At 37.4% G+C, this 20,384-nt stretch overlaps 1 protein-coding gene across 5 annotated transcripts; it reads right to left on the bottom strand.

Annotated features, from left to right (window-relative positions):
• Nucleotides 1-1,890: 1,890 nt before the first annotated feature.
• On the bottom strand, nucleotides 1,891-18,143 carry me2 (malic enzyme 2). Of its 5 annotated transcripts, none has more exons than XM_022757720.1 (16): nucleotides 17,920-18,143; nucleotides 14,891-14,999; nucleotides 13,625-13,781; nucleotides 9,599-9,732; nucleotides 9,364-9,513; nucleotides 8,813-8,888; nucleotides 8,411-8,572; nucleotides 8,083-8,296; nucleotides 7,834-7,931; nucleotides 7,360-7,473; nucleotides 7,113-7,224; nucleotides 6,312-6,454; nucleotides 6,053-6,155; nucleotides 5,801-5,871; nucleotides 5,101-5,199; nucleotides 1,891-4,763 (listed from the first exon to the last, which is right to left on the bottom strand). In XM_022757720.1, exons 3-16 carry the CDS (start codon nucleotides 13,736-13,738, stop codon nucleotides 4,602-4,604), a joined length of 1,752 nt encoding a protein of 583 aa, XP_022613441.1. In that variant the 5' UTR covers nucleotides 13,739-13,781; nucleotides 14,891-14,999; nucleotides 17,920-18,143; the 3' UTR covers nucleotides 1,891-4,601. The 5 variants fall into 5 exon arrangements, with proteins under 5 accessions (XP_022613441.1, XP_022613442.1, XP_022613440.1 ...); XM_022757721.1 differs by lacking the exon at nucleotides 17,920-18,143 and adding an exon at nucleotides 15,822-15,911; XM_022757719.1 differs by lacking the exon at nucleotides 14,891-14,999.
• Between the last annotated feature and the right edge of the window lie 2,241 nt (nucleotides 18,144-20,384).

The following is a 20,384-nucleotide window of genomic DNA, read 5'->3' as shown; positions in this document are numbered from 1 at the left end:
CATAAAAAGTCATAAAAACGACATAGTATACTAAGGCATAAAAAGTCATAGTAAGGTAAGTCATAAAAAGTCATAAAAACGTCATAGTATAGTATGGCATAAAAAGTCAAAAAAAGTCATAGTATAGTATGGCATAAAAAGTCATAAAAACGACATAGTATAGTATGGCATAAAAAGTCATAAAAACGACATAGTATACTAAGGCATAAAAAGTCATAGTAAGGTAAGTCATAAAAAGTCATAAAAACGTCATAGTATAGTATGGCATAAAAAGTCAAAAAAAGTCATAGTATAGTATGGCATAAAAAGTCATAAAAACGACATAGTATAGTATGGCATAAAAAGTCATAAAAACGACATAGTATACTAAGGCATAAAAAGTCATAGTAAGGTAAGTCATAAAAAGTCATAAAAACGTCATAGTATAGTATGGCATAAAAAGTCAAAAAAAGTCATAGTATAGTATGGCATAAAAAGTCATAAAAACGACATAGTATAGTATGGCATAAAAAGTCATAAAAACGACATAGTATACTAAGGCATAAAAAGTCATAGTAAGGTAAGTCATAAAAAGTCATAAAAACGACATAGTATAGTATGGCATAAAAAGTCAAAAAAAGTCATAGTATAGTATGGCATAAAAAGTCATAAAAACGACATAGTATAGTATGGCATAAAAAGTCATAAAAACGTCATAGTATACTAAGGCATAAAAAGTCATAGTATGGTAAGTCATAAAAAGTCATAAAAACGACATAGTATAGTATGGCATAAAAAGTCAAAAAAAGTCATAGTATAGTATGGCATAAAAAGTCATAAAAACGACATAGTATAGTATGGCATAAAAAGTCATGAAAACGTCATAGTATACTAAGGCATAAAAAGTCATAGTATGGTAAGTCATAAAAAGTCATAAAAACGACATAGTATAGTATGGCATAAAAAGTCAAAAAAAGTCATAGTATAGTATGGCATAAAAAGTCATAAAAACGACATAGTATAGTATGGCATAAAAAGTCATAAAAACGACAGTATAGTATGGCATAAAAAGTCATGAAAACGTCATAGTATACTAAGGCATAAAAACGACATAGTATAGTATGGCATAAAAAGACATGAAAACGTCAAAGTTTACTAAGGCATAAAAAGTCAAAAAAAGTCATAGTATAGTATGGCATAAAAAGTCATAAAAACAACATAGTATAGTATGGCATAAAAAGTCATAAAAACGACATAGTATAGTATGGCATAAAAAGTCATAAAACTGTCATATTATAACAAGGCATAAAAAGTCATAGTATAGTAAGTCATAAAAAGTCATAAAAATATCATAGTATACTAAAGTATAAAAAGACATAGTGTGTTAAGGCATAAAAAGTCCTAAAAAGTCACAGTATAATAAGGTATATAAAGGCACAAAAACGACATTGTATAGGAAGGCATAAAAAAATCATAAAAACGTCATAGTATACTAAGGCACAAAAAATCATAAAAAGTCATAGTACAGTAAGGCATAAAAAGTCATAGTAAGGTAAAAAACGTTATATACTATGGTATAAAAAGTCATAACAACGTCATATACTATGGTATAAAAAGTCATAATAACATCATAGTATAGTAACGCATAAAAACGACATAGTAAGGAATAAAAAGTCATACAAACGACATATTATAGTAAGGCACAAAAAGACATAAAAATGGCATATTATAGTAAGGCATAAAAAGTCATAAAAACGACACAGTAAGGCATAAAAAGTCATAAAAAGATCATAGTATACTACGGCAGTGGATATAATAAAAAAAATTGAATACCATTGATACAAAACTAAAATGTCAATGAATCAATCCTGAAAAAAACATTTACAAAATTAAAACAGCAGACAAGTTAGCCAGTGTAAAACAGGTTTTATTCTGCACTTTAACATCACTGAAGCAGCACAAACATGCTGCACTTTGCATACAAACGCTAAGGCAATATAACTGTGTAACAAAAATAACCTTCAGAATGACAAAGGACAAAGCACTACATGAATGCACACTTTAGTGAAATGTGGAGGAAATCACGAGCAGACCAATCACCGATCACAACACAGTAAAAACTCGTAATGGACAATTATAGTCAGTAACAACAACTGGATAAACACATGACATGAGCAAACACTTAATGGGGTTTAACCGTTATATAGTTTCTTTTACATAAAACTAAAGTTATATGTAGAAAACGTTGCCTTTAACAACATATTAAGTATTCGTAACCAGAAGCTGCAAAGTCTATCAGAGAAAAAGCTGCACGTTGAATAACACACAATTACTTCATTTTGTACAATACAAACAGCAATTTTTATATTCATAGTGCTGATGGGTTGTTTCTCAGCTCTGTTTGCAGCATGTTAAGAGGTCTACGTTGTGGAAATGGAGTGACTTTGAACACTTTGGCACTCCAGTGCAGGAAGTCAGAAGGGCCTAAAACACAGTCCTGAGGTTAAAATATACACAGTGGACTAGCATATATATTTTCACATACTGAAATAACTACCAATGCCATAATCTGGTTCAATATAAAAATGCTTCTCTATTGACACTTAGGATAGTTAAAGTTGACTTGTTAGCATTACTCAGTTTCTCCATCAAAAATAAAAATTGCCAGTAACAATCCATCTTTCAGGCACCATTACCCTTTACACCAAAAACTGTACATTAATATTGTCACCAAGGATCCAAAAGGTAGAGAGAATGAAAACCATATTAAAAGGGGCAAAATATCAAGATGTCAGTGATGTCCTTTCCCAACTGGGCTAGTTGGTTAAATAACTTTTGATACCAATAATATAGTTTTTGAGTAGCTCACAGTGTAAATCATGTATTAAACTTGACTATGTTACAACTTCTTCTAGATCATGGTAGATGAAGTTGTAACAGTCAGTTTATCTTTTTCTCGATCATGGTAGATCACAGTGAACAGAGACCTAGCCTGTAAGTGTGTTGTGTTGTTGAATATGTTCCATGGAGTAAAACCCACACACCAACCAGCAAACACACACGTATTGGACGTATTTTAGACAGCTTTATAGTTACTCTTTCAGCGCACAGTCCCACTTTTCCACAAAAGTGCCTGTACAGTAAATAAAATATAATAAAAAGAAAAAAATGATAGTTTAGCCAATTATTTTATACTGCACACTGTTTCCTTAAATATGTATATCACACTTAAGCAAAAGGGGTCTTCATACCACAATTCATTTAAGGAGAGTTGATGACTTAACAAAACATCAAAAAACACCACACAAAAATAAAACAAAATAAATTCTGAGAAACAAACATAATGTGACAAGAACAATTGAACAAATAAAATGCTGGAGTGGACGTTGGATGTGTTGTCAAGCTGCAGGATTCCTTGAATGTTTTTAGATATAAATTTAATTTAATTTCCCTTCATACAATCTCATCAGTTTCCATTAAGAGGTCTTTCTTTAAATACTCACTTTATTTCTCCCCTGAGTTACACTTTCTATTCTCTTTTTCACCGTTTACACATAAAAGCCAAGCTCTTTATCCCTCGGCTCTACTGGACTATTGCTGATTACCAATGTGGCCTGATATGTACACGGGTTAAAAAGAAGTCTGACAATATATGTTACATCAGGCATTGGTTGTTCAGTGAAGACACCAGAGGCCCTCTTGATGTGAAAAAGGCAATGTAGAAACCCTATCTTAAAACTTTGCATAATGTTTGGCAATCTCTAGGTAGCCACATATAGTCAGAAAAGTAGTAACTGGACTAAACATAAAGAATTGAGTTTGTCAGTATTAACCAAAGAATAACATTTCTACATCAGGAGTGTACAAAAATAAATAATAAAATTAAAAGTCATCATTATTTTAACTATGGAGTGGAAAAAGTAATGCTTAAAATAGGTGAAAAACATAATGGTATTGTACAGGGCATTTCTTAACAAAAGGGAAACTATACCTATTATAACTATATTTATTATTTATTTATAGGTAATTTATGACTAAAAAGATGGTGGAGACTGAAACACAAATAATAAGTGTCATCTCCACTACCATGTAAAAATCCATTTTAACCTTCAGTAGCCTACCAGTGTTTGGACTGCTATACAGCATAATATAATTTACCTAGTGTTTGTGTTTTGGTGTTTGGGTTTCTGCTTATCAAGAGCAGTTGACAATCACAAAGAATATTTAAAAGGTGACCAATTGTAATTGCCCACTTTCTGATATTATTGTTGCCATTTGCTTTTCAAAGTAGAACATAGATAATTAAAATGTATCTCAAGGTTTCAACAAAGAAAACCAGATTTCCACACTGCCTTTTTGCCAACACCAGGTGGCCCTCCAGTTCCATGCAGGTTTACTTATGATGCAAAGTCAAATGTCCTTATCTTTCCAAGTGCCCTCACACTCTACCTTTTCACAGATCTTATAAGACTGTGTTAGTGCAAATGCAGTGATATTGAAGCAGTATGCTTGCACTAAGATAACTATGATCATCTCAAAAGATCTGTGATTAAGAGTAAAATGGAAAACAAAGGGAGAGAGTGACATTATAACATTGGGAACAGTGAGGGTTTGTTCTAGTTCTAGTTAGTCTTGGGGCTGAAGCTGACACCTGGCCAGTCATAGGTGTCTGGCAGGAAGGAGTCATAATTGGTGTTCCAGACAGTAGCACGTACGAAGCTGTCCTTGTCCACAGGCTCAGGGTAGCGGAACGCCATGCCTTTAGCATAGACATACTCCACCACCTATAGTTAAAAAGAGAATGATGGCATTCAAGAGGAAAGGACAGACACAAGCAGTACAGACAGCAACAGAAAAGGCAGCAGCAGGGCAGCAGTGTTGTGTCAACAAAATGGTGTCTTGAGAAATTGTTAAACGATATCCAACTTAATGGTATTGCTTAAAAAGTCTGTCGGGCTGTGGTGGAACAGGGTTATGGATTTGGAAAATCAGATGATGACAGAAGAGGTAAAACGTTGGAGGAACCTTGAAGGCTTGTATTAACATTAACAGGTTTATCAATAGACAAAGTTGGGGCATTTAGTTTTTCAGCAAGAGAAATCATCATTTCCAGAGACTTACCTTGACAGCCATCTGGACAGAGACCTCTCTGATGTTGGAAAGAGGAGGATATAGTCTTCCTTCTTCTAGCTCTTTATCCGCCAGCTGCTCAGCAAGGGTCTGGAAAGAGTATAAAAATTATTTTAGGGTGCAGATGAATTTCTATAGTTAGACCCAGACATAACAACTACCATTATTACTTATCTACATATTTCTCTGTTGTTTGCCATCCACACCAGTGTGTAGTCATGAATGTATTATGTGCTTTTGATTAAGAAACATGATCTAAAATAAGGATAATACGATATAAGAAAAATAAGAATTGTTAGATCAAGTGATAGAAATGACCAAATCACTGCCACTAATATTAACACCATCCAAATGACAGTGTCCTCAATATTAAACGGAGTGCTGGCAGGAAAGCATCATGTGATTTTCGTCATTAATTGCATTAATTAGTGATATGAAGTCAGATATAGCGCAGCAAAAGAGGGAAGAACACAGATGGAAAAAGTGCAAAGTGGGATCAGTCTTTTCTCATCTGTTAGCTGTGTCTGAGTCTAGAAAGAGAGGAAACAGGAGACATCATAGGGTTAAAGAGGGTTTAGATGAGCATACAGAGCATATGCATACAAGACATAGTCAGCAAGAAAATGCAGAATGGGGTGAGGGCAAGTTTAAAGATGAGAGCAATGGAGAGAGACTTAGGACTACTTCAGACCTTGGCAGCTTCTAGAAATACTGTGTCACTGATGTGTCTCACTCCACTCAGGATCACAGCCAGGGCCACACCTGCAACATACATATAGCATGGTGTTTTTAGAAGAGATTGCATGTAGTTATTGTCAAGTGATACAGCATTTTCCCACAGGGCAATCACTAGGAAAAGTAAAACACTTGGGATTTGTTTATTCTTAACACTAGAGACTATTCAACATATCGTAACATTGCTTCACTTTTCTTTTCTCTTCACCTGGGAAGATGTAAGCATTGTTCCCTTGTCCAGGAGTGAAGACGCGGCCATCACTCAGAGTCACTGGACCAAATGGACTACCACTGGCAAAAAGACATCTACCCTGTGGAACACAGAAAACAAAGGGGAAAAGTGATGAAAGGAAACAAAGAAAAGAATAAAAAGAGGAATGGTGATTTGACAGCATAGGAACTCCTGCTTTGTCTATGAGTTAGACAAACGAAGAGAGAAAGAAAAGTCAAAAAGAAAGAATGTGTACATGAGTGAGTGTGTAGGCATCCTCTGCTGTGCACTCTGCTTTATTGGTGGGGTTACTCAGGGCAAAGATGATTGGTCGTTCATTCAGGGTTCCCATGGCCTTGATGACATCATGGGTGAACAGACGTCCAGCTCCTGACACACCTGAAAGTGGGTGAGAGAAACAATAGTTGCTGTGGACTCTAGTCTACCTGTTTTGGTAAAACATTTGTACATGGGGAGGCAATCACCGTTATTAAAATGATTATTTCCCTGCAAAGAAAAGTCCACAAAAAACTTGAACTAGTGATTACACAATCCAAATCTTTGTCAAAACTTGCCAGCGTGTAGGTTGCTAGCTTGGAGGTTGTTGTGGCCAAAGGACAGGCATATACCCACAGCCTACATTCACTGAGTCACACCAAGTTATATCTGATTTAGTTCACAAGTGCTGTTGTACTGGGCAATAAAGGTGATTCTTTATCAAATCAAGTTATTGGAGTTTATTATTTTTTAGAACTGTTGCTATATTTACTATTTATATTTGCTGATTATTTCTTTTCTTTCACTTGGATGTTGTAAGTTGCATTGCGTAAATAAAGCTGAAAGAATTTTGTTCCTTTGTGTTTTCATTTCAGGCTGTGAAGCAACAAAATGTGAATGTTTTGAAAGGGGGTGATTGTCTTCTATACCCACTATATACTTGGGATAATGAGGCCAAAATTACAAGTATACCTTAATAATAAAACTTTAAAATGCAGATTCCAAACTGTACTGAGAGGCTTTAAAGTTACATGAATGCAGAAAATGAGAGGTTCCTTACCAATGATAGCTGTGGGTTTTATGGTGTTGACAGCTTCAAGGAAGCTCTGTACATTCCCTGGACTGTCATGGACAAATGCCTCCTGATTTGTGTCCGTTTCCTGCTGTCTACCCTGGAGTCACAAACAGTGGCACACAAATAAATAAATATCATAACCAAATATCCATTGCACAAACAGTGATCCAGACAGGAAGCCACACAGACATCTAATGCATGTTCTAGTTAATGTCTTGTTACAAACACTAACCTTTACTAGTAAGCCATATTTATCAAACATCCAGATTCTTTTTCTGGCCTCAGCTTGACTCATACCCGTCTCCATCATGGCCATGACAATCAGATTGGCAATTCCAAGGGCAGCCTATGGAGAAAAATAATTTAATTAAGTTAAACATGCTAAATGTTTGTGTTTCCACAGCAAAACTTGAACCCTTATTTTTAAATTAGAGAATGACTGAACAAATCATCCTTTTTCTCAGACATGTTATTGTGAATTATATCATTTATAACTTAATGTTTTAAATTTCTTATTTTTTTACCAGTAGGGGGTCAGTAGGGGGACAGTATCACTCTTACAAATAGGCCTACTTTCTTATTTCGAAATATGGGACTTCGATGTTCGATATTGAAGAGAAAAAGGAGAAGAAACAAGACACAGCAAGAAAGAAACCAAAAGCAAGAGAATTTGGACTGACTGATTATTGGATAAATTTTAGTTTACCTCTCCAGCTCCCAGGAAAAGCACTCGGTGTTCAGTGATGGGTTTGCCAACGGCTCTCTGAGCTGCTAACAGACCAGCAAGGGCTACAGACGCAGTGCCTGGAAATATGCAGAAGAACAACAGTAAACAGTGAAGTCTCTGTCTCTTTTCTTAAGTTATGCTCCTTCTTCTTGGTTTAATTCCCAGATAACACAACTAATTAAACCACTGCCTTAGAAAATGTTTGAAGACAGTGGGTTGTATGTGAACCTTGGATATCATCATTGAAGGTGCAGTATTTCTCCCTGTACTTCCTTAGAAAGCGGAAGGCATTGTGATTCCCAAAGTCCTCAAATTGGATCAGTGTGTCCTGTCCATATTTGTCCACCACAGCCTCCATGAACTCATCAATCAGATCATCATAGGCTTGCGAGCGGTCTCGCTTCTGGTACAGGCCCATGTACAGTGGATCCTTAAGGAGAGTCTGACAAACATGAAAGGATAAAGAGTTTTCACATTATACTCTCACAAAAGCAGTGACACACAAACACACACAATAAACAGAAAACATACACATAGCCTTATTATAGCCTCCTACCTCATTGTCTGTGCCAACATCTATCACCACAGGCAGACATCTCTCAGGTCTAATGCCGGCACACGCAGTGTACAGGCAAAGTTTTCCGACTGGGATGCCCATTCCATAAACACCCAGATCCCCTAATCCTAGAATACGCTCTCCATCAGTTACTACTACTGCCTACAGAGGGGGGGGGGGACAGTAATGGGTCAATAAAATGTGGACAGTAATGGGTCAATAAACGAGACTTCCTTAGACTTACTCTGATTTCCATCTAATCATAGTTGTATCACCACAATATTTATTAGTGACTATCTCAATATTAACACAGTTCATTTCTAAAATCCTAGTCTCTCACACAATAATATAGACATTAGCTGAAAAGGTGTTATTGTGGGGAGGTTTTCAGGTACTACTTACTGCAACATTAGTTTCTGGCCAGTTGTCCAGGATGGATCGGATGTGTCCTCTGTCCCGAATGGAGATGAACAAGCCTCTGGTGAGAGAAACAAGATGTGACTACATGACTACTTCATGTTATGAATCTATCTACAATAAAATAGAAAAAGAAAATATATGTATCCACTAGAACAACATCTTTAACATTATTTCAGTCAAGGGTGTTGAAACAACTTTATATTTTATCCAGAAGAGTCCTTTAAATATTCAAAAGGTTCATCACTTATGAACAGGAGGCAAACTTTGTGCACATCAGGCCAAGCAGGGGGAATGCAGACTACCAGCATGTAGGATATTTCTCAGCAGAACACCAAAGACAGATATTTCTGATTAACTTTTTTTCCTTGTATTAAATATGTATTCCTGAGAGTGCTACAGGTACAGTATGTCTGTCATCAAATAGAACATGCATTAAAGGTTCAGACTATTAGCAAAAAAACTCAGTAGTTCATTCCTTTAATCTAATTTAGCTTTTTTGGAGTTGTTACTTGAGAGTTTCACTGCATACTTACTTGGGTCTTCTAAAGATGTGTCCATACTGCGTGCAGGCCAGGCCTACAGTGGGAGTGTAGACTATTGGCATCAATTCATCTATGTCTTCCATCAACACCCTATAGAAAAGCCTCTCATTCCTTTCCTGGATGCCCATCAAGTAGATGTACCTGTGTGGAAAACAACAAATGCATAAAAGCACTACAGAGAACATTTTGTGGCTATACTTTCTAGTTCTCCCAAATATGCCTTTACTTCTGTAGGGGATCAGTCATTTTCTTGAGATTTTTCTGAAAGCGCATGGCCTGATTGTCCTGAGTCTCCACTTTAGGAGGCAACAGACCATGTATCCCCAAAATCTGTCGCTCCTGTAGAGAGAAGGCCATGCCCTGGGGAGAAACACACACACACACACACACACACACAAAAGAAAAAAAAGGAGTGAGCGGGGAGACAAGGAGAATGTAGGTAGAGAATAATCTGAAAGTCAAGTTGACTTGAGTGACCTCAGAGTTCAACAGGTACTGTGGTTGTGCAAATACAGTATGGACAGAGGGGCTGCTGTTTTCACACTAACAGCTTCGACTCTGAATGTCTGAACTCTTCACCTTTCCATTCCACACGTTTGCCCATATTAAATTAGGTTGTTGCATTTGTACACATCACTGCCTACAGGAAATGACTAATCAAAACTCATGAGTGAAACGCAAACTCTGTTAAAGCAGTTCCTCCATTGAAAGTTGGTCTTACAAATGTTAAATATTTTGCCCCTTGACATTTCCTTCATACTCTCTGGAAAAATGAGCAAGCACATATGTGCAATTTCTGGGCTTAAAGTTTAAATATTACCTCTCTCTGCTGCATGGAGTTCTACAGCAAATATGTGCTGCTTTGAAGTTTCATACTTAAAATATTCCTCAGCAAAATAAAACTTTAATCACTGAACCAATTTTCAGTACCCCCATTGCAGAAAATGTTCACATACTGTGATGTAGTTTTGTCACTAGAAGGCGCACTGCATTAGAACCTATGAGCCATTAAACAGAACTGACCTATTGACTCTTTACAGGAGAAATTGACAGCTGAGTGAAAGGGGGGAGACCAGATGAAAACATTTTGCAGCAGGGGAAAGAAAGAAAAGGAGGCAAGAGGGGGGAGTAGCCTAAAAGAAGCCAATGAAAACCACTAAGAAACACTGATTTATAAAAAAGAGGATGGGGGAGCTGAAAGAGGGGTGCAAAGTGTTTTCATTTTCCTGCAGTGTATGAGCGCGTGTGTGTGTGTGTGTGTGTGTGGGGGGGGTTTACAAGCTCAGCACTGAATGAAATATGGGCGTACCACATGGAATCCATCACGTCTGGGGCTGGGGAAGGGGCTGATTATACTGTGACAGCGATGAAAGCTGAGGGCTCCCCCGGCAAAATGCTGAGTCATGCTGATGGAGCATTTCATTTCACTCAGCTCTGGTACTCAGTTCCTCTCAACATCATGCAACATGCTGCAAACCTCTGATATTTAGTTTTTGTTGTATCTGTCTTAGCTTAATCTGAAAGTTGGAATGCCTTTTGGTTTGTTCAGATTGCTGTTCATTCATTTTGAGTGCTTCGAGTGATTCAAACAGGTCTGAAAAAGTAGCCTAACCTATAAAAAGTAAAATAATGCACTTCCTGAAAAGTTGATATTTGTACTGTTTGTGTATGTATTTCTTAAATATATCTATCTATCTGTATATCCTAATATTCGTGAATGTGCTTCTATATTCTGGAAGTGAATTGAAACACCCACATAAAATCTATATGGTTTTAAAAAGGTAATGGTTTTTCAAATTAGACAAGTATACATTAGATGGGAAATCACTGGTTTGAGATATCTTTCTTAGTTTATCATTTATAAGTGTTAATTAAATTACCCATCCTTTTAACAAATTTTACATTTTACAAAGATTTCATATATTTTGAGTCTACATGGTGAAAATCTGTATTTTATAACTAATGAATAAAATTGAGGTAGAGGAATGTGGGATCACAGCACAGCATCATCTTACAAAATATGTATAAAAATATATATATTTGATTTTATCGTGCTGAAAGTGCAATGTAATAAGCAATGCCTCTCTGCAACACTATGACCTTTACGGTGAATGTGTGAGTGAGAGAGAATAAGAGTCACAATGATGCAGTCTGCTGATGCAAGTCACATCTGCTCAGGCAGATATAGTCGTCTTCTTCTAAGTAACTAGCACACTGCTGTTTTTCTATTGCTTTATGCAGTTTTTAAGTGTTTTTAGAAGAAAGACACAATGAATTCAATGACTGTTAATGCTACAAGAAATTCAAGAGCTCAACTGACAGATAGCAAAACTGCTTTCAAAAGTAAAGTACTAAAATACCTGTGGCCTTAAGCCCTCTTCTGCCTTTTAACTCTTGAGTTGGTTTTGATAAGCAAACAAGTTTCTAAACTAGATAAAATGATTTGAATGAGGAATCAGGCCAGAAGTGCAATGTGAATGTATTCACTGTGCGTACTGTATTTCTAGGGCCATTAGCCAGATAGCCTGTGACCAGTTTTCAGTATGTCTATATTAAGCACAAGCTATCTAGTCTCATCTAAGTTTAGCATAACCTGCACAGAGTAAGATCATGTCACTTCAAGCAGCCACAGGCTCATGTTACAAATGTCATTTTTAACCTCTTGGCAGGCTTGAGATCTAACTCTATGGAATTATTTCATGGCCTGAAACAACATTTCTTCAGCTCAAGCCCCCATCTTGCTACAGTAAGTGACAGCACTGTTGGGTGTGTTTACAGGGGCATGGCAGGGCAGGGCAAGTTTATTTGTACGGCACCATTTAAACACAGGGCTGTCCAAAGTACACGAAGCAAGACACATCATTTAAAAAAAGCAGCAAGCAGGAATATAAAGAGCAGAATGAAATATGAAATAATGAAAGACAAAGAATGGAAGGCAAAGGCACCTTGTGCGAAACAAACATAAAACATAAAATAGCATACGAAGCAGTTGCAAATAGAAAGACTCTTTGGCAATGGTTTAATGGACATTTCTGACCATACCGAACAGTGATGCTAGGTGTGGTCAGAAACCCAACTGACCAACCCAATAATTCAACCAGTGTTTTTCAGCCTTCTGTCAAGTTCACAGATTCAATTGTTCAATGAAAAATGAGAAAGTGTTATCATCTGAGCTTTAAGAATCAGATTCTAAGTTTTTTGTTTTAATCCCACTCTCAGTACTTGAAAAATGACAACACAGGAACAGCCTCTTTGAATAGATTAAAAATGAAAAATGAAATAGGAATTTGTTAAGCTTCCTATAAGTCTGACACCATCCCCTTAAGGTCTCTAATTCAAACCAATCAAAGTGTTACAAGCAAGGCCAAGTCAAACAGCAGAATAAAATAAACAGCAGCCACCAGCCAGCTGCCAAAAAGAGGTTTTTATAGTTTTTCAGTAAGTACCTATCACTGGCCTATTGACAAGCTTAACTGAAGCACCTACTAACTGCACTTTATAATACCATGCTGTTCGTACTGTAACATTCCACACTGCTCCCTGTAACTGCATGGACTTGCATGACTTACATTTTTAAAGTACTGTATATTTGGTGATAATTACATGTGAATGCTGACATATTCTACTTCTTGTACAAATATTATATTTTAAGGATTCATTAAAATTTCTACCAGCCTGCAGAATTATAAATATATCTGTGTTCATTAGGATATGAGGAAATGTAGTCAAATGAAAAAACAGTCTGCAAACAAAGAGTAAATTCCTATCCTTCACACTACAACACAACTCTCTGCTATTCTTATCCTGGGATATATACAGTGATATTGACACCTCCAAGGAGACAGTGGAGTGTCAGGGGATTAAAAGGATGGAAAAAGATGTGTATATGCGGCCCAATTTAAAGGAAGGATATGAGGAAAACTAACCACTACTGACAGCAAAACCATGGTCAAAAGGAGACAGATCATAAAAAGACATGTTACATTACATATGCTCCATTTATGGCTTGCAGTCAATTTCTTTGTAATCCTTTCTACATTGCAGTCAAAGGATATGATATAATTCTGAAATACATTACAATTATTTTACACACAAAAAGCTTATGCCAATTAGCACAATTCAAACATGACATAATTGGCATTCCACAAATGGGCTGACACGCTGCAAGACATGTTAATAAAGCTGCCATCTGCTTAACCACCATGTCTGTCTAAATGCTGCCACATGCACACATTTTCCGTGACCAACTCACTTTGTTGGTTCGAGGGTTGAGCATAAGGGGCTTGCCCTTCTCTTTGGTGTGTGCCCATCTGCAAACAGAGACACAGGGCCTCAGGGACCAGGTTGTCCTCAACCTGGACAACATGGTGGACAGTCACTGGTCTGGAAGGTGCACAGGTAGAAAGCTGCTGAAAAAGGAAAGAGAAACAAAGTTTAAAACGTAACCGTACATAATGTTTTTTTTCTATTTTTATCTTTCCATTTGGTAGGATCATTATGAAAAGTGCAAAAGTCAGCTACAGTGAGTAGCTGTCATGGGACTCCAGACAGGGGTTCTGAATATTACCAGGCTTTTGCTAGGTTTTATACTTACGTGGTTGTACATTGTGTGTGAGGACAACTTTGGTTATATTTGTGGAGATCCTAACTGTAAAACAAATATTTCATTCCCATCTCAAGTTGACTTGGCATAAGATTCAAAGATAATAAAAATCCACTCGTGTCAATTTGAATGTTTATGGTGCGAACGCATGTGAAACTATTACCTGACAGATTGTTAGAGTTATTGCTTCTGAGAATCAAGACCTTAAGTGCACTTCTACCATGACCTTTACACATGACGCATTCACACCGTTATCACACCTTGATACAACATTAAGCTAACAGCAATGAAGACTGGCAGCCAACGGACACATCCTTATTCACAGAATCCTGCGAATGCACTTGGTGTACAGGGATAGTCCCACAGTCAAGGATTAAAAACGCTGACAGCAGTGGCTAGTCATTAATCTGTGTGTGGACAGGAGTGATTTAGTGCGTGATCTGAGAAACGAAGCTTTGAAAGATTGTCATAATCCTTTTCGCAATGAGCTCCACATGAAGACAGAAGGCGACATCAGCCAACAGACAGGAAAGATGGGGAAGACAGGCCGATAACATGCTTATGTAACAAGACAAAACTAACAATCACAGAAATCAGATGTGGCACGTCATTTCAGTATTCGCATCAACAAATCAAATCTTCTACAGTTCTACAATTTTGGGAGTGAAGGATATAAAACGAGCTCATATACAAATACACAAAAATGGTATCTGATGGCAGAATTTTGATGCCATGTCAACAAGCAAACATTACTGCACACTCACTTCACACAAGGGCCCCTATCCTACTTTCAGCTGCTGATGGTGGCCTGGAATAGTATCGTCATTGTAAGAGCTATGTGATGCATGTGACCTGTGACTCGCTGCTATATTGTGTTGTGCTGTGTTGTGGTGGGTGCAGAAAGAGGCCACTTACAGTTCGTCTAATGCACCTTTGTAGGTTAGGGACAATTAAGAGCAGCTTTTTTTTGGGGTGTAGCAGAAGGTCATCCCCTGACTCTGAAACCACTTGCAGAACCAATGGACTGAAAGAACAACTTCAAATGTTAATGTCATGTTAGAAAAAGAGATGTAGCCAAAATCATATCTCAACCCAACAGTTATACATGCTAACTTTGTTCGTTTTTTTTATCATTCATTTTATTACCCTGCTCAAATTCATTTTGGCCTTGGTTAATGTCAAGACCCAAACAAGAGGAAATGCAACTGGACCTTTAAGCAGGTTATGTGGGGGACAGCCACATGCAAGCAGTTTCTATTTCTGTTCCTTTAGTGACTGAGGCGAGTATAAGTATTGCTTTTGAAATCCAGGATTCATGAGGAAACAACAGGCATCTGCAGTCAGTTGTTACCAAAAATGTAAACCTATAGCTGACAAAACAGAAAAAAGGCTCCTTTGAATCACTTCATGGTCTGGAACAACATGCAGTTGAGCTCAGGTGGCAAAAGAGCAAACCTATGGCCAGTTAATGTGAGAACAGCATTCATCTGTGTTGTCAACATTTTCCAGCTGTCCTCCATTCCTCACTACACTGTTCTTGCTTATATACCCAGTCATAACCACAAGAAAATATACGTAAATGGAGACAAGATAAATAAATGTATAAAATCTCAACATAGTAGTTAGATAAACCTGACAGGAGACTCCAGCTAAACAATACATAGCACACATTAACTCTATATAAAAACAGAAGCATTTAAACAAGGCATTTAAGCAAGATGCTACTCACATGCTACATCAAATAGTACTTGCAGCAGTTATTTCTCATGCCAACCACTGTGTTTAATCACACTATGCTGATTTACTTTTAATGAACAACTCAGGCAATTAATAAAGTACCACTGACCTTAAAAAATCCTCAGGAAACAATGGGTGTGATTTTCCATTAGCCTGCACTTGTTGTTAAAGAACAGATTGAGAGGAAGCACTGTGGTCTGATCATGTGCCCCTCTGTTTGACCAAAGTATCTGATGAAGGAAATTATGAACATAGCCAGCTGGCTGAGTCTTGGCTTACAACCACATATCTAGGAAACATTGCCTTGAAAGCCGCAATAAAGCCCGGCCAAAGCAGCAGAGAGTAAGTTTAATGCTCTGTTAATTTGATATTCCGAGGGGAAACAGACTTGATGCAACCTCTGTGAATTCCAGTCTTTGTGTTGTACAGTGTACAATATCTTCTGGTTTTGAAAATCTAAACTTTGCTTCTTACTTGTTTCTACAATATATAAAGTCCCAGAAGTTAAGATGAGATCAGCTTTTCATATAGTGGAAATAATTCAATCCTTTTTTATTTTATTTCATCCCAGACTTTATCACCATATTAACTGCTTGTTTTGCACTTTTTTGTGTGTGCCAATTTATAGCAAGGCAATTCTGGCACAAAAACAGTAATAAGCCAGCTTTGTATCAGTGCTGGAACAACTAGTGTGAATGCTCTACCTGAACATAGCCAGAAGCTAGTCTGACGTGTTTGTACCGTATCCATATAGCTCATAAAAGCAGGCAACCAACCCACCTAGAATTGTGTATTTGGGTTGCTTCATCATTAATCAAAATTATAGTGAGCTGGTTATTCTAAGCTTGTGTGGAGATCTCCAAGCAAATACGGTATCTTGCCAAGACTGGAGTTTGACAAATCTAAGTACTCTCAAGTACTGCACCTGACTGGATAAAATTTAGGTTTATTGGCCACAGCTTAAAGATTTATAATTCAGAGCTAAGTAAAACTGGACATTTTGCTTCATGTAGGCTACCTAATTTGGGTTAATAGCAAGATTCATTCTTAACATATGAGGCAAACTGGACACACAACTGGTACAACCTAGCCAGACTATCATGTCTTGCTTGACTGGGTGTGGAAGTACTCTTAACATAGAAAAAATGTGCGCAAGCAATGACTGTATTGACTGAAGCAGGCATAATGTAATAACAAAAGATTTCACAGGAAATGACCTGCTGACAGACTATGCATCCTGTCTTGACAAGCAATCACACCCACACATATTCTTTCATGTTTAAACTTTTTATGGCCTTAGGAGGTGGAATTTACTGGGATCAAAGTACAATGGTATGAAGCCAAAGTAATTTAAACTACTGTATAAAGTGTTAGCATAATTATATTACTTCAAATGGATAAACAGTGATTAAGCATAGTTACTACAAAGGTAGGTGTGACTTTACTGACAGGTGCTATTATTCTCTTTTTCCTCTCAAAGACTCAAGACTTTGTAGACATACCACACAGCTGGCTGCAATGACAGGTTGTTCCACGTTGATGGATTCAAAAGCTGACATCGATTCACGTTTGAACTGATCATTTAGTGAAGAATCTGTGCAAGATGTTTGTTATTTGTCTGCTGCTGTGCTGTGTATGCCGTATAAGTGATGATAACCCAAGTAGGGACAGTAAAATATTTGGTTTTATCACTTATGTCTTTATGATTTAATATTATTTGCCTAATAAAATGAATGACAATACCTCTTGCCTTAAAGCTTCCATCTTGTGTTTGGAGATGGAAGTGGAGGGAAGGAATGGTTCTGATGGGCATGTCAAAAAACTGTAACTGCAACTCTGCAGTGGTAAGCTTATGAGTTAGCCTAGCAATCTCATACACAGCCACAAACAAAAAGCAGCTAACAACTGGTGCAAGCTAGCATTTGGCTAGCTCAGAGCAAACGTTAAAACAATCCAAGCTGTGTCGTTATTTGAGCCCCGGTTTCAGCGAACAGTGAACGACAGAATAGCCCACAGACCCAGTGTTTGTAACAGTTTGTTAAACTGGCACAGCAATTCAAAAGGAAACACTTTTAATGCCTGATGACTTACATGCTGTCATTCATTCAGACCTCCCCTTCCTTGCTCGCTGATTCTCGGCTGAGAAACGGGAACTTGTTAAATGGCACAGACTTTCTTTTTTTTAAGAGAATAACAGCTCGGCTTACCTGCTCTTGAAATTTATAAAAATGCGTTTCCTTCCGTTGGCAAGGTCACTGTCTCTTAAGCATATTTCTCGTGGAGTTTGCTGTATAAGTACTATGACCAGACCGCTTGGTGTGTCCCTTGACAGCAGCCACAGATGCAGCAGAGTGGTGGTGAGAAGAAGAGACCCACGCAGTGTAGAAGAACTTGGCCGCTCATCCAATCACATGCTGGGATTTCCTCCCTGGTAACCGTAAAGACTGCCACATGCGCAAGAATTTTGGAGGGAAGCCACTTTGTCGTAATGACTATAAAAGAAGGTTATCTCGATTTGAGTGTGTGTTTTTTTTTTTAGTTAAATGAGACTCTTTTGTATGCAGGTAGATTTGTTTAAATATTATTTGTGTGAACAGATCGACAATCCGTGCGTAAATGTGTAATCTGTATTCTGAATTCTACGTTTGTGGATTTAAATTTTACACACGGAGTTTTGAAACAAACATTTCGCCAGTCTGAACCCGGTCTAAACCAAAATCGACTTACCACTCGGCTTCTGGAAAACACGTGATCATCTGCTGATGACGCCATTTCCGCTTTTCAAAGTGGAAGCAGAAACAGAGCTTCTTTGGTATAAGCGAAGACTGTATCTGGTAGAAGGACGCGGTCTTCTAAATGTTGTTATCGGCGCCAAGTAACATGCACTATTTTAACGGTTGTAAGATATGAAGCGACAGGACCTGGTTAAGATCTTTGATAGTGTGGCTGTTGGTGTTGACATTTGTTTTGTTAAGATATGACGTATTGCAATTTTAATGTTCATTGATAATAGGCTAAGCTAACGTTAACTACTAAACCGCCTCCTGTTCCCATGGCGACAGTAAACAGTCACGTTGCGGACTGAGGGAATGAAAGCAGGGTGCTGAATTTTGTACACTGATGATGATGCAGATACATTGTAACTAGACCACGTTTTATTGTATTTTTATTATCTACTTGTCCCTAATTCCAGTGATCTTTCTTTAATATTTAATTGGTATTACAACAGGACCACAGAAAATATAAGGTCCAACAACAGTTTAAGTATTGTTTTATTAATTGTCCAGCAAAAACAGAAACTGCAAAAAGAGATACCATAAAACAATACTGAGCATTTAAAAACCTTTTCAAAATGAGAAGCTTGGGCCTTTGTGAAGCATGAATACAAAATAAATAAGAGCCCAAAAGAGCCCAAATTATGACTGTTTCACAAGGTGACACATAATGAAAACAACAAAGTTTAAGCAAGTTGAATAGTAGTGAAAGCCATGCAGAGGGGAGAGGATATGTTACATTCAGCAAGCTCGAACCATTGAGGTATACAGAGGCACATTTTCTACAATACTTCACCCACTTCAAAGAACTGGCTCAGTAACCACATGTGTTACAGTATGTTTGTGTTATACATCAATGATGTTATTGCTGGCTTAGGTTACCTGCAGAGGAAACTATAATGCAAAATTTGAACATACTTGTACAGGTTGAAACCCTTTTGAATTAGTTGAAGTACAGCACAGCTTCTATCTATTGCCATACATAGATAAATGGCTCTGGACCAGAAAATGGACAGTTTGCACTTTTTTATTGACTTGAACACTTCTGTCAGTTAATCCAGCAATCCAACCCAGGTATGGTTAACACTTTAAAATGAGCATTGACAGTGGTAGACTTTCAGTAGTCACTGAGGAAAACCTGTATTTCTGAATGTGCTAGTGACTCTAAATGTGCTTCATGTCTATTGTGAATATAAAAAACCATACCTGCCTTTGCTGTACCATCCAGTAGGTTGTACTGTTCTCACATATGGCTCGATCCTTTGGAAGTCATTGTTATACTTTGTTGTGCAAATGATGACCTGCTCACAACCTGTGTATGTTGGCTACAGTGTTTATAAAAGATGCAGATATTATGAAAGCCAGTCTTTTCAGAGTAATGTTATGTGTACAGCTGTTTGAAAAAAGATAATAAAACATTTATGTTTTGTCTTTTTTAGCTTTATCCTTATGAGTACTGCACACAAAGGGATACTGTTCTGTGTGTAGCTTGCATGGCTTCTAGGCTTCTATGGACTGAAGTTTATATTTAAGAGGGTATGAAAGACTTGTTGCTAACTGACTGGAGGTTGGTCTAGTCAGAATGGGTATGAGATGCTGGACTGAAAGATCACTGAACAGATAAAACATGTCTTATTTCGGGAGGGGGGGGGGGGCTATGTTGGCTATGTTTTTTTATACATCTCAGTATTGTGCCTCTGACATTCCGAATAGCTGTGCCGTTGTGTATGTACAGCTCACAGACTTAGTCTATGGGCTGTATGTGCACAAAGTATACAGCTACACTTCATTGACACCAGGTGTGGTGGACGCTAATTTCCTCTGGCTACAGAATGAGATGCACATGGATTTAACTGAATTTCTTTTTGGCACCTCAGCAGAATAACTTAAATGCCATT

The sequence above is a fragment of the Seriola dumerili genome, unplaced genomic scaffold, assembly GCF_002260705.1.
Source record: "Seriola dumerili isolate Sdu_G_001 unplaced genomic scaffold, Sdu_1.0 BDQW01000290.1, whole genome shotgun sequence".
Taxonomy (NCBI): domain Eukaryota; kingdom Metazoa; phylum Chordata; class Actinopteri; order Carangiformes; family Carangidae; genus Seriola; species Seriola dumerili.
The sequence above is the reverse complement of the archived record's forward strand: the minus strand, read 5'-3'. Positions and strand labels throughout refer to the sequence as shown.

What these genes read in the sequence shown, in the direction of transcription:
- me2 (XM_022757720.1), bottom strand. Translation starts at nt 13,738, where the DNA reads ATGTTGTCCAGGTTGAGGACAACCTGGTCCCTGAGGCCCTGTGTCTCT. An exon ending in AATATGGCTTACTAGTAAAG is followed by an intron (nt 7,225 to 7,359) that starts GTTAGTGTTTGT and finishes TTGTGACTCCAG; the next exon opens with GGTAGACAGCAGGAAACGGA. An exon ending in ATGCCTACACACTCACTCAT is followed by an intron (nt 6,156 to 6,311) that starts GTACACATTCTT and finishes TGTGTTCCACAG; the next exon opens with GGTAGATGTCTTTTTGCCAG.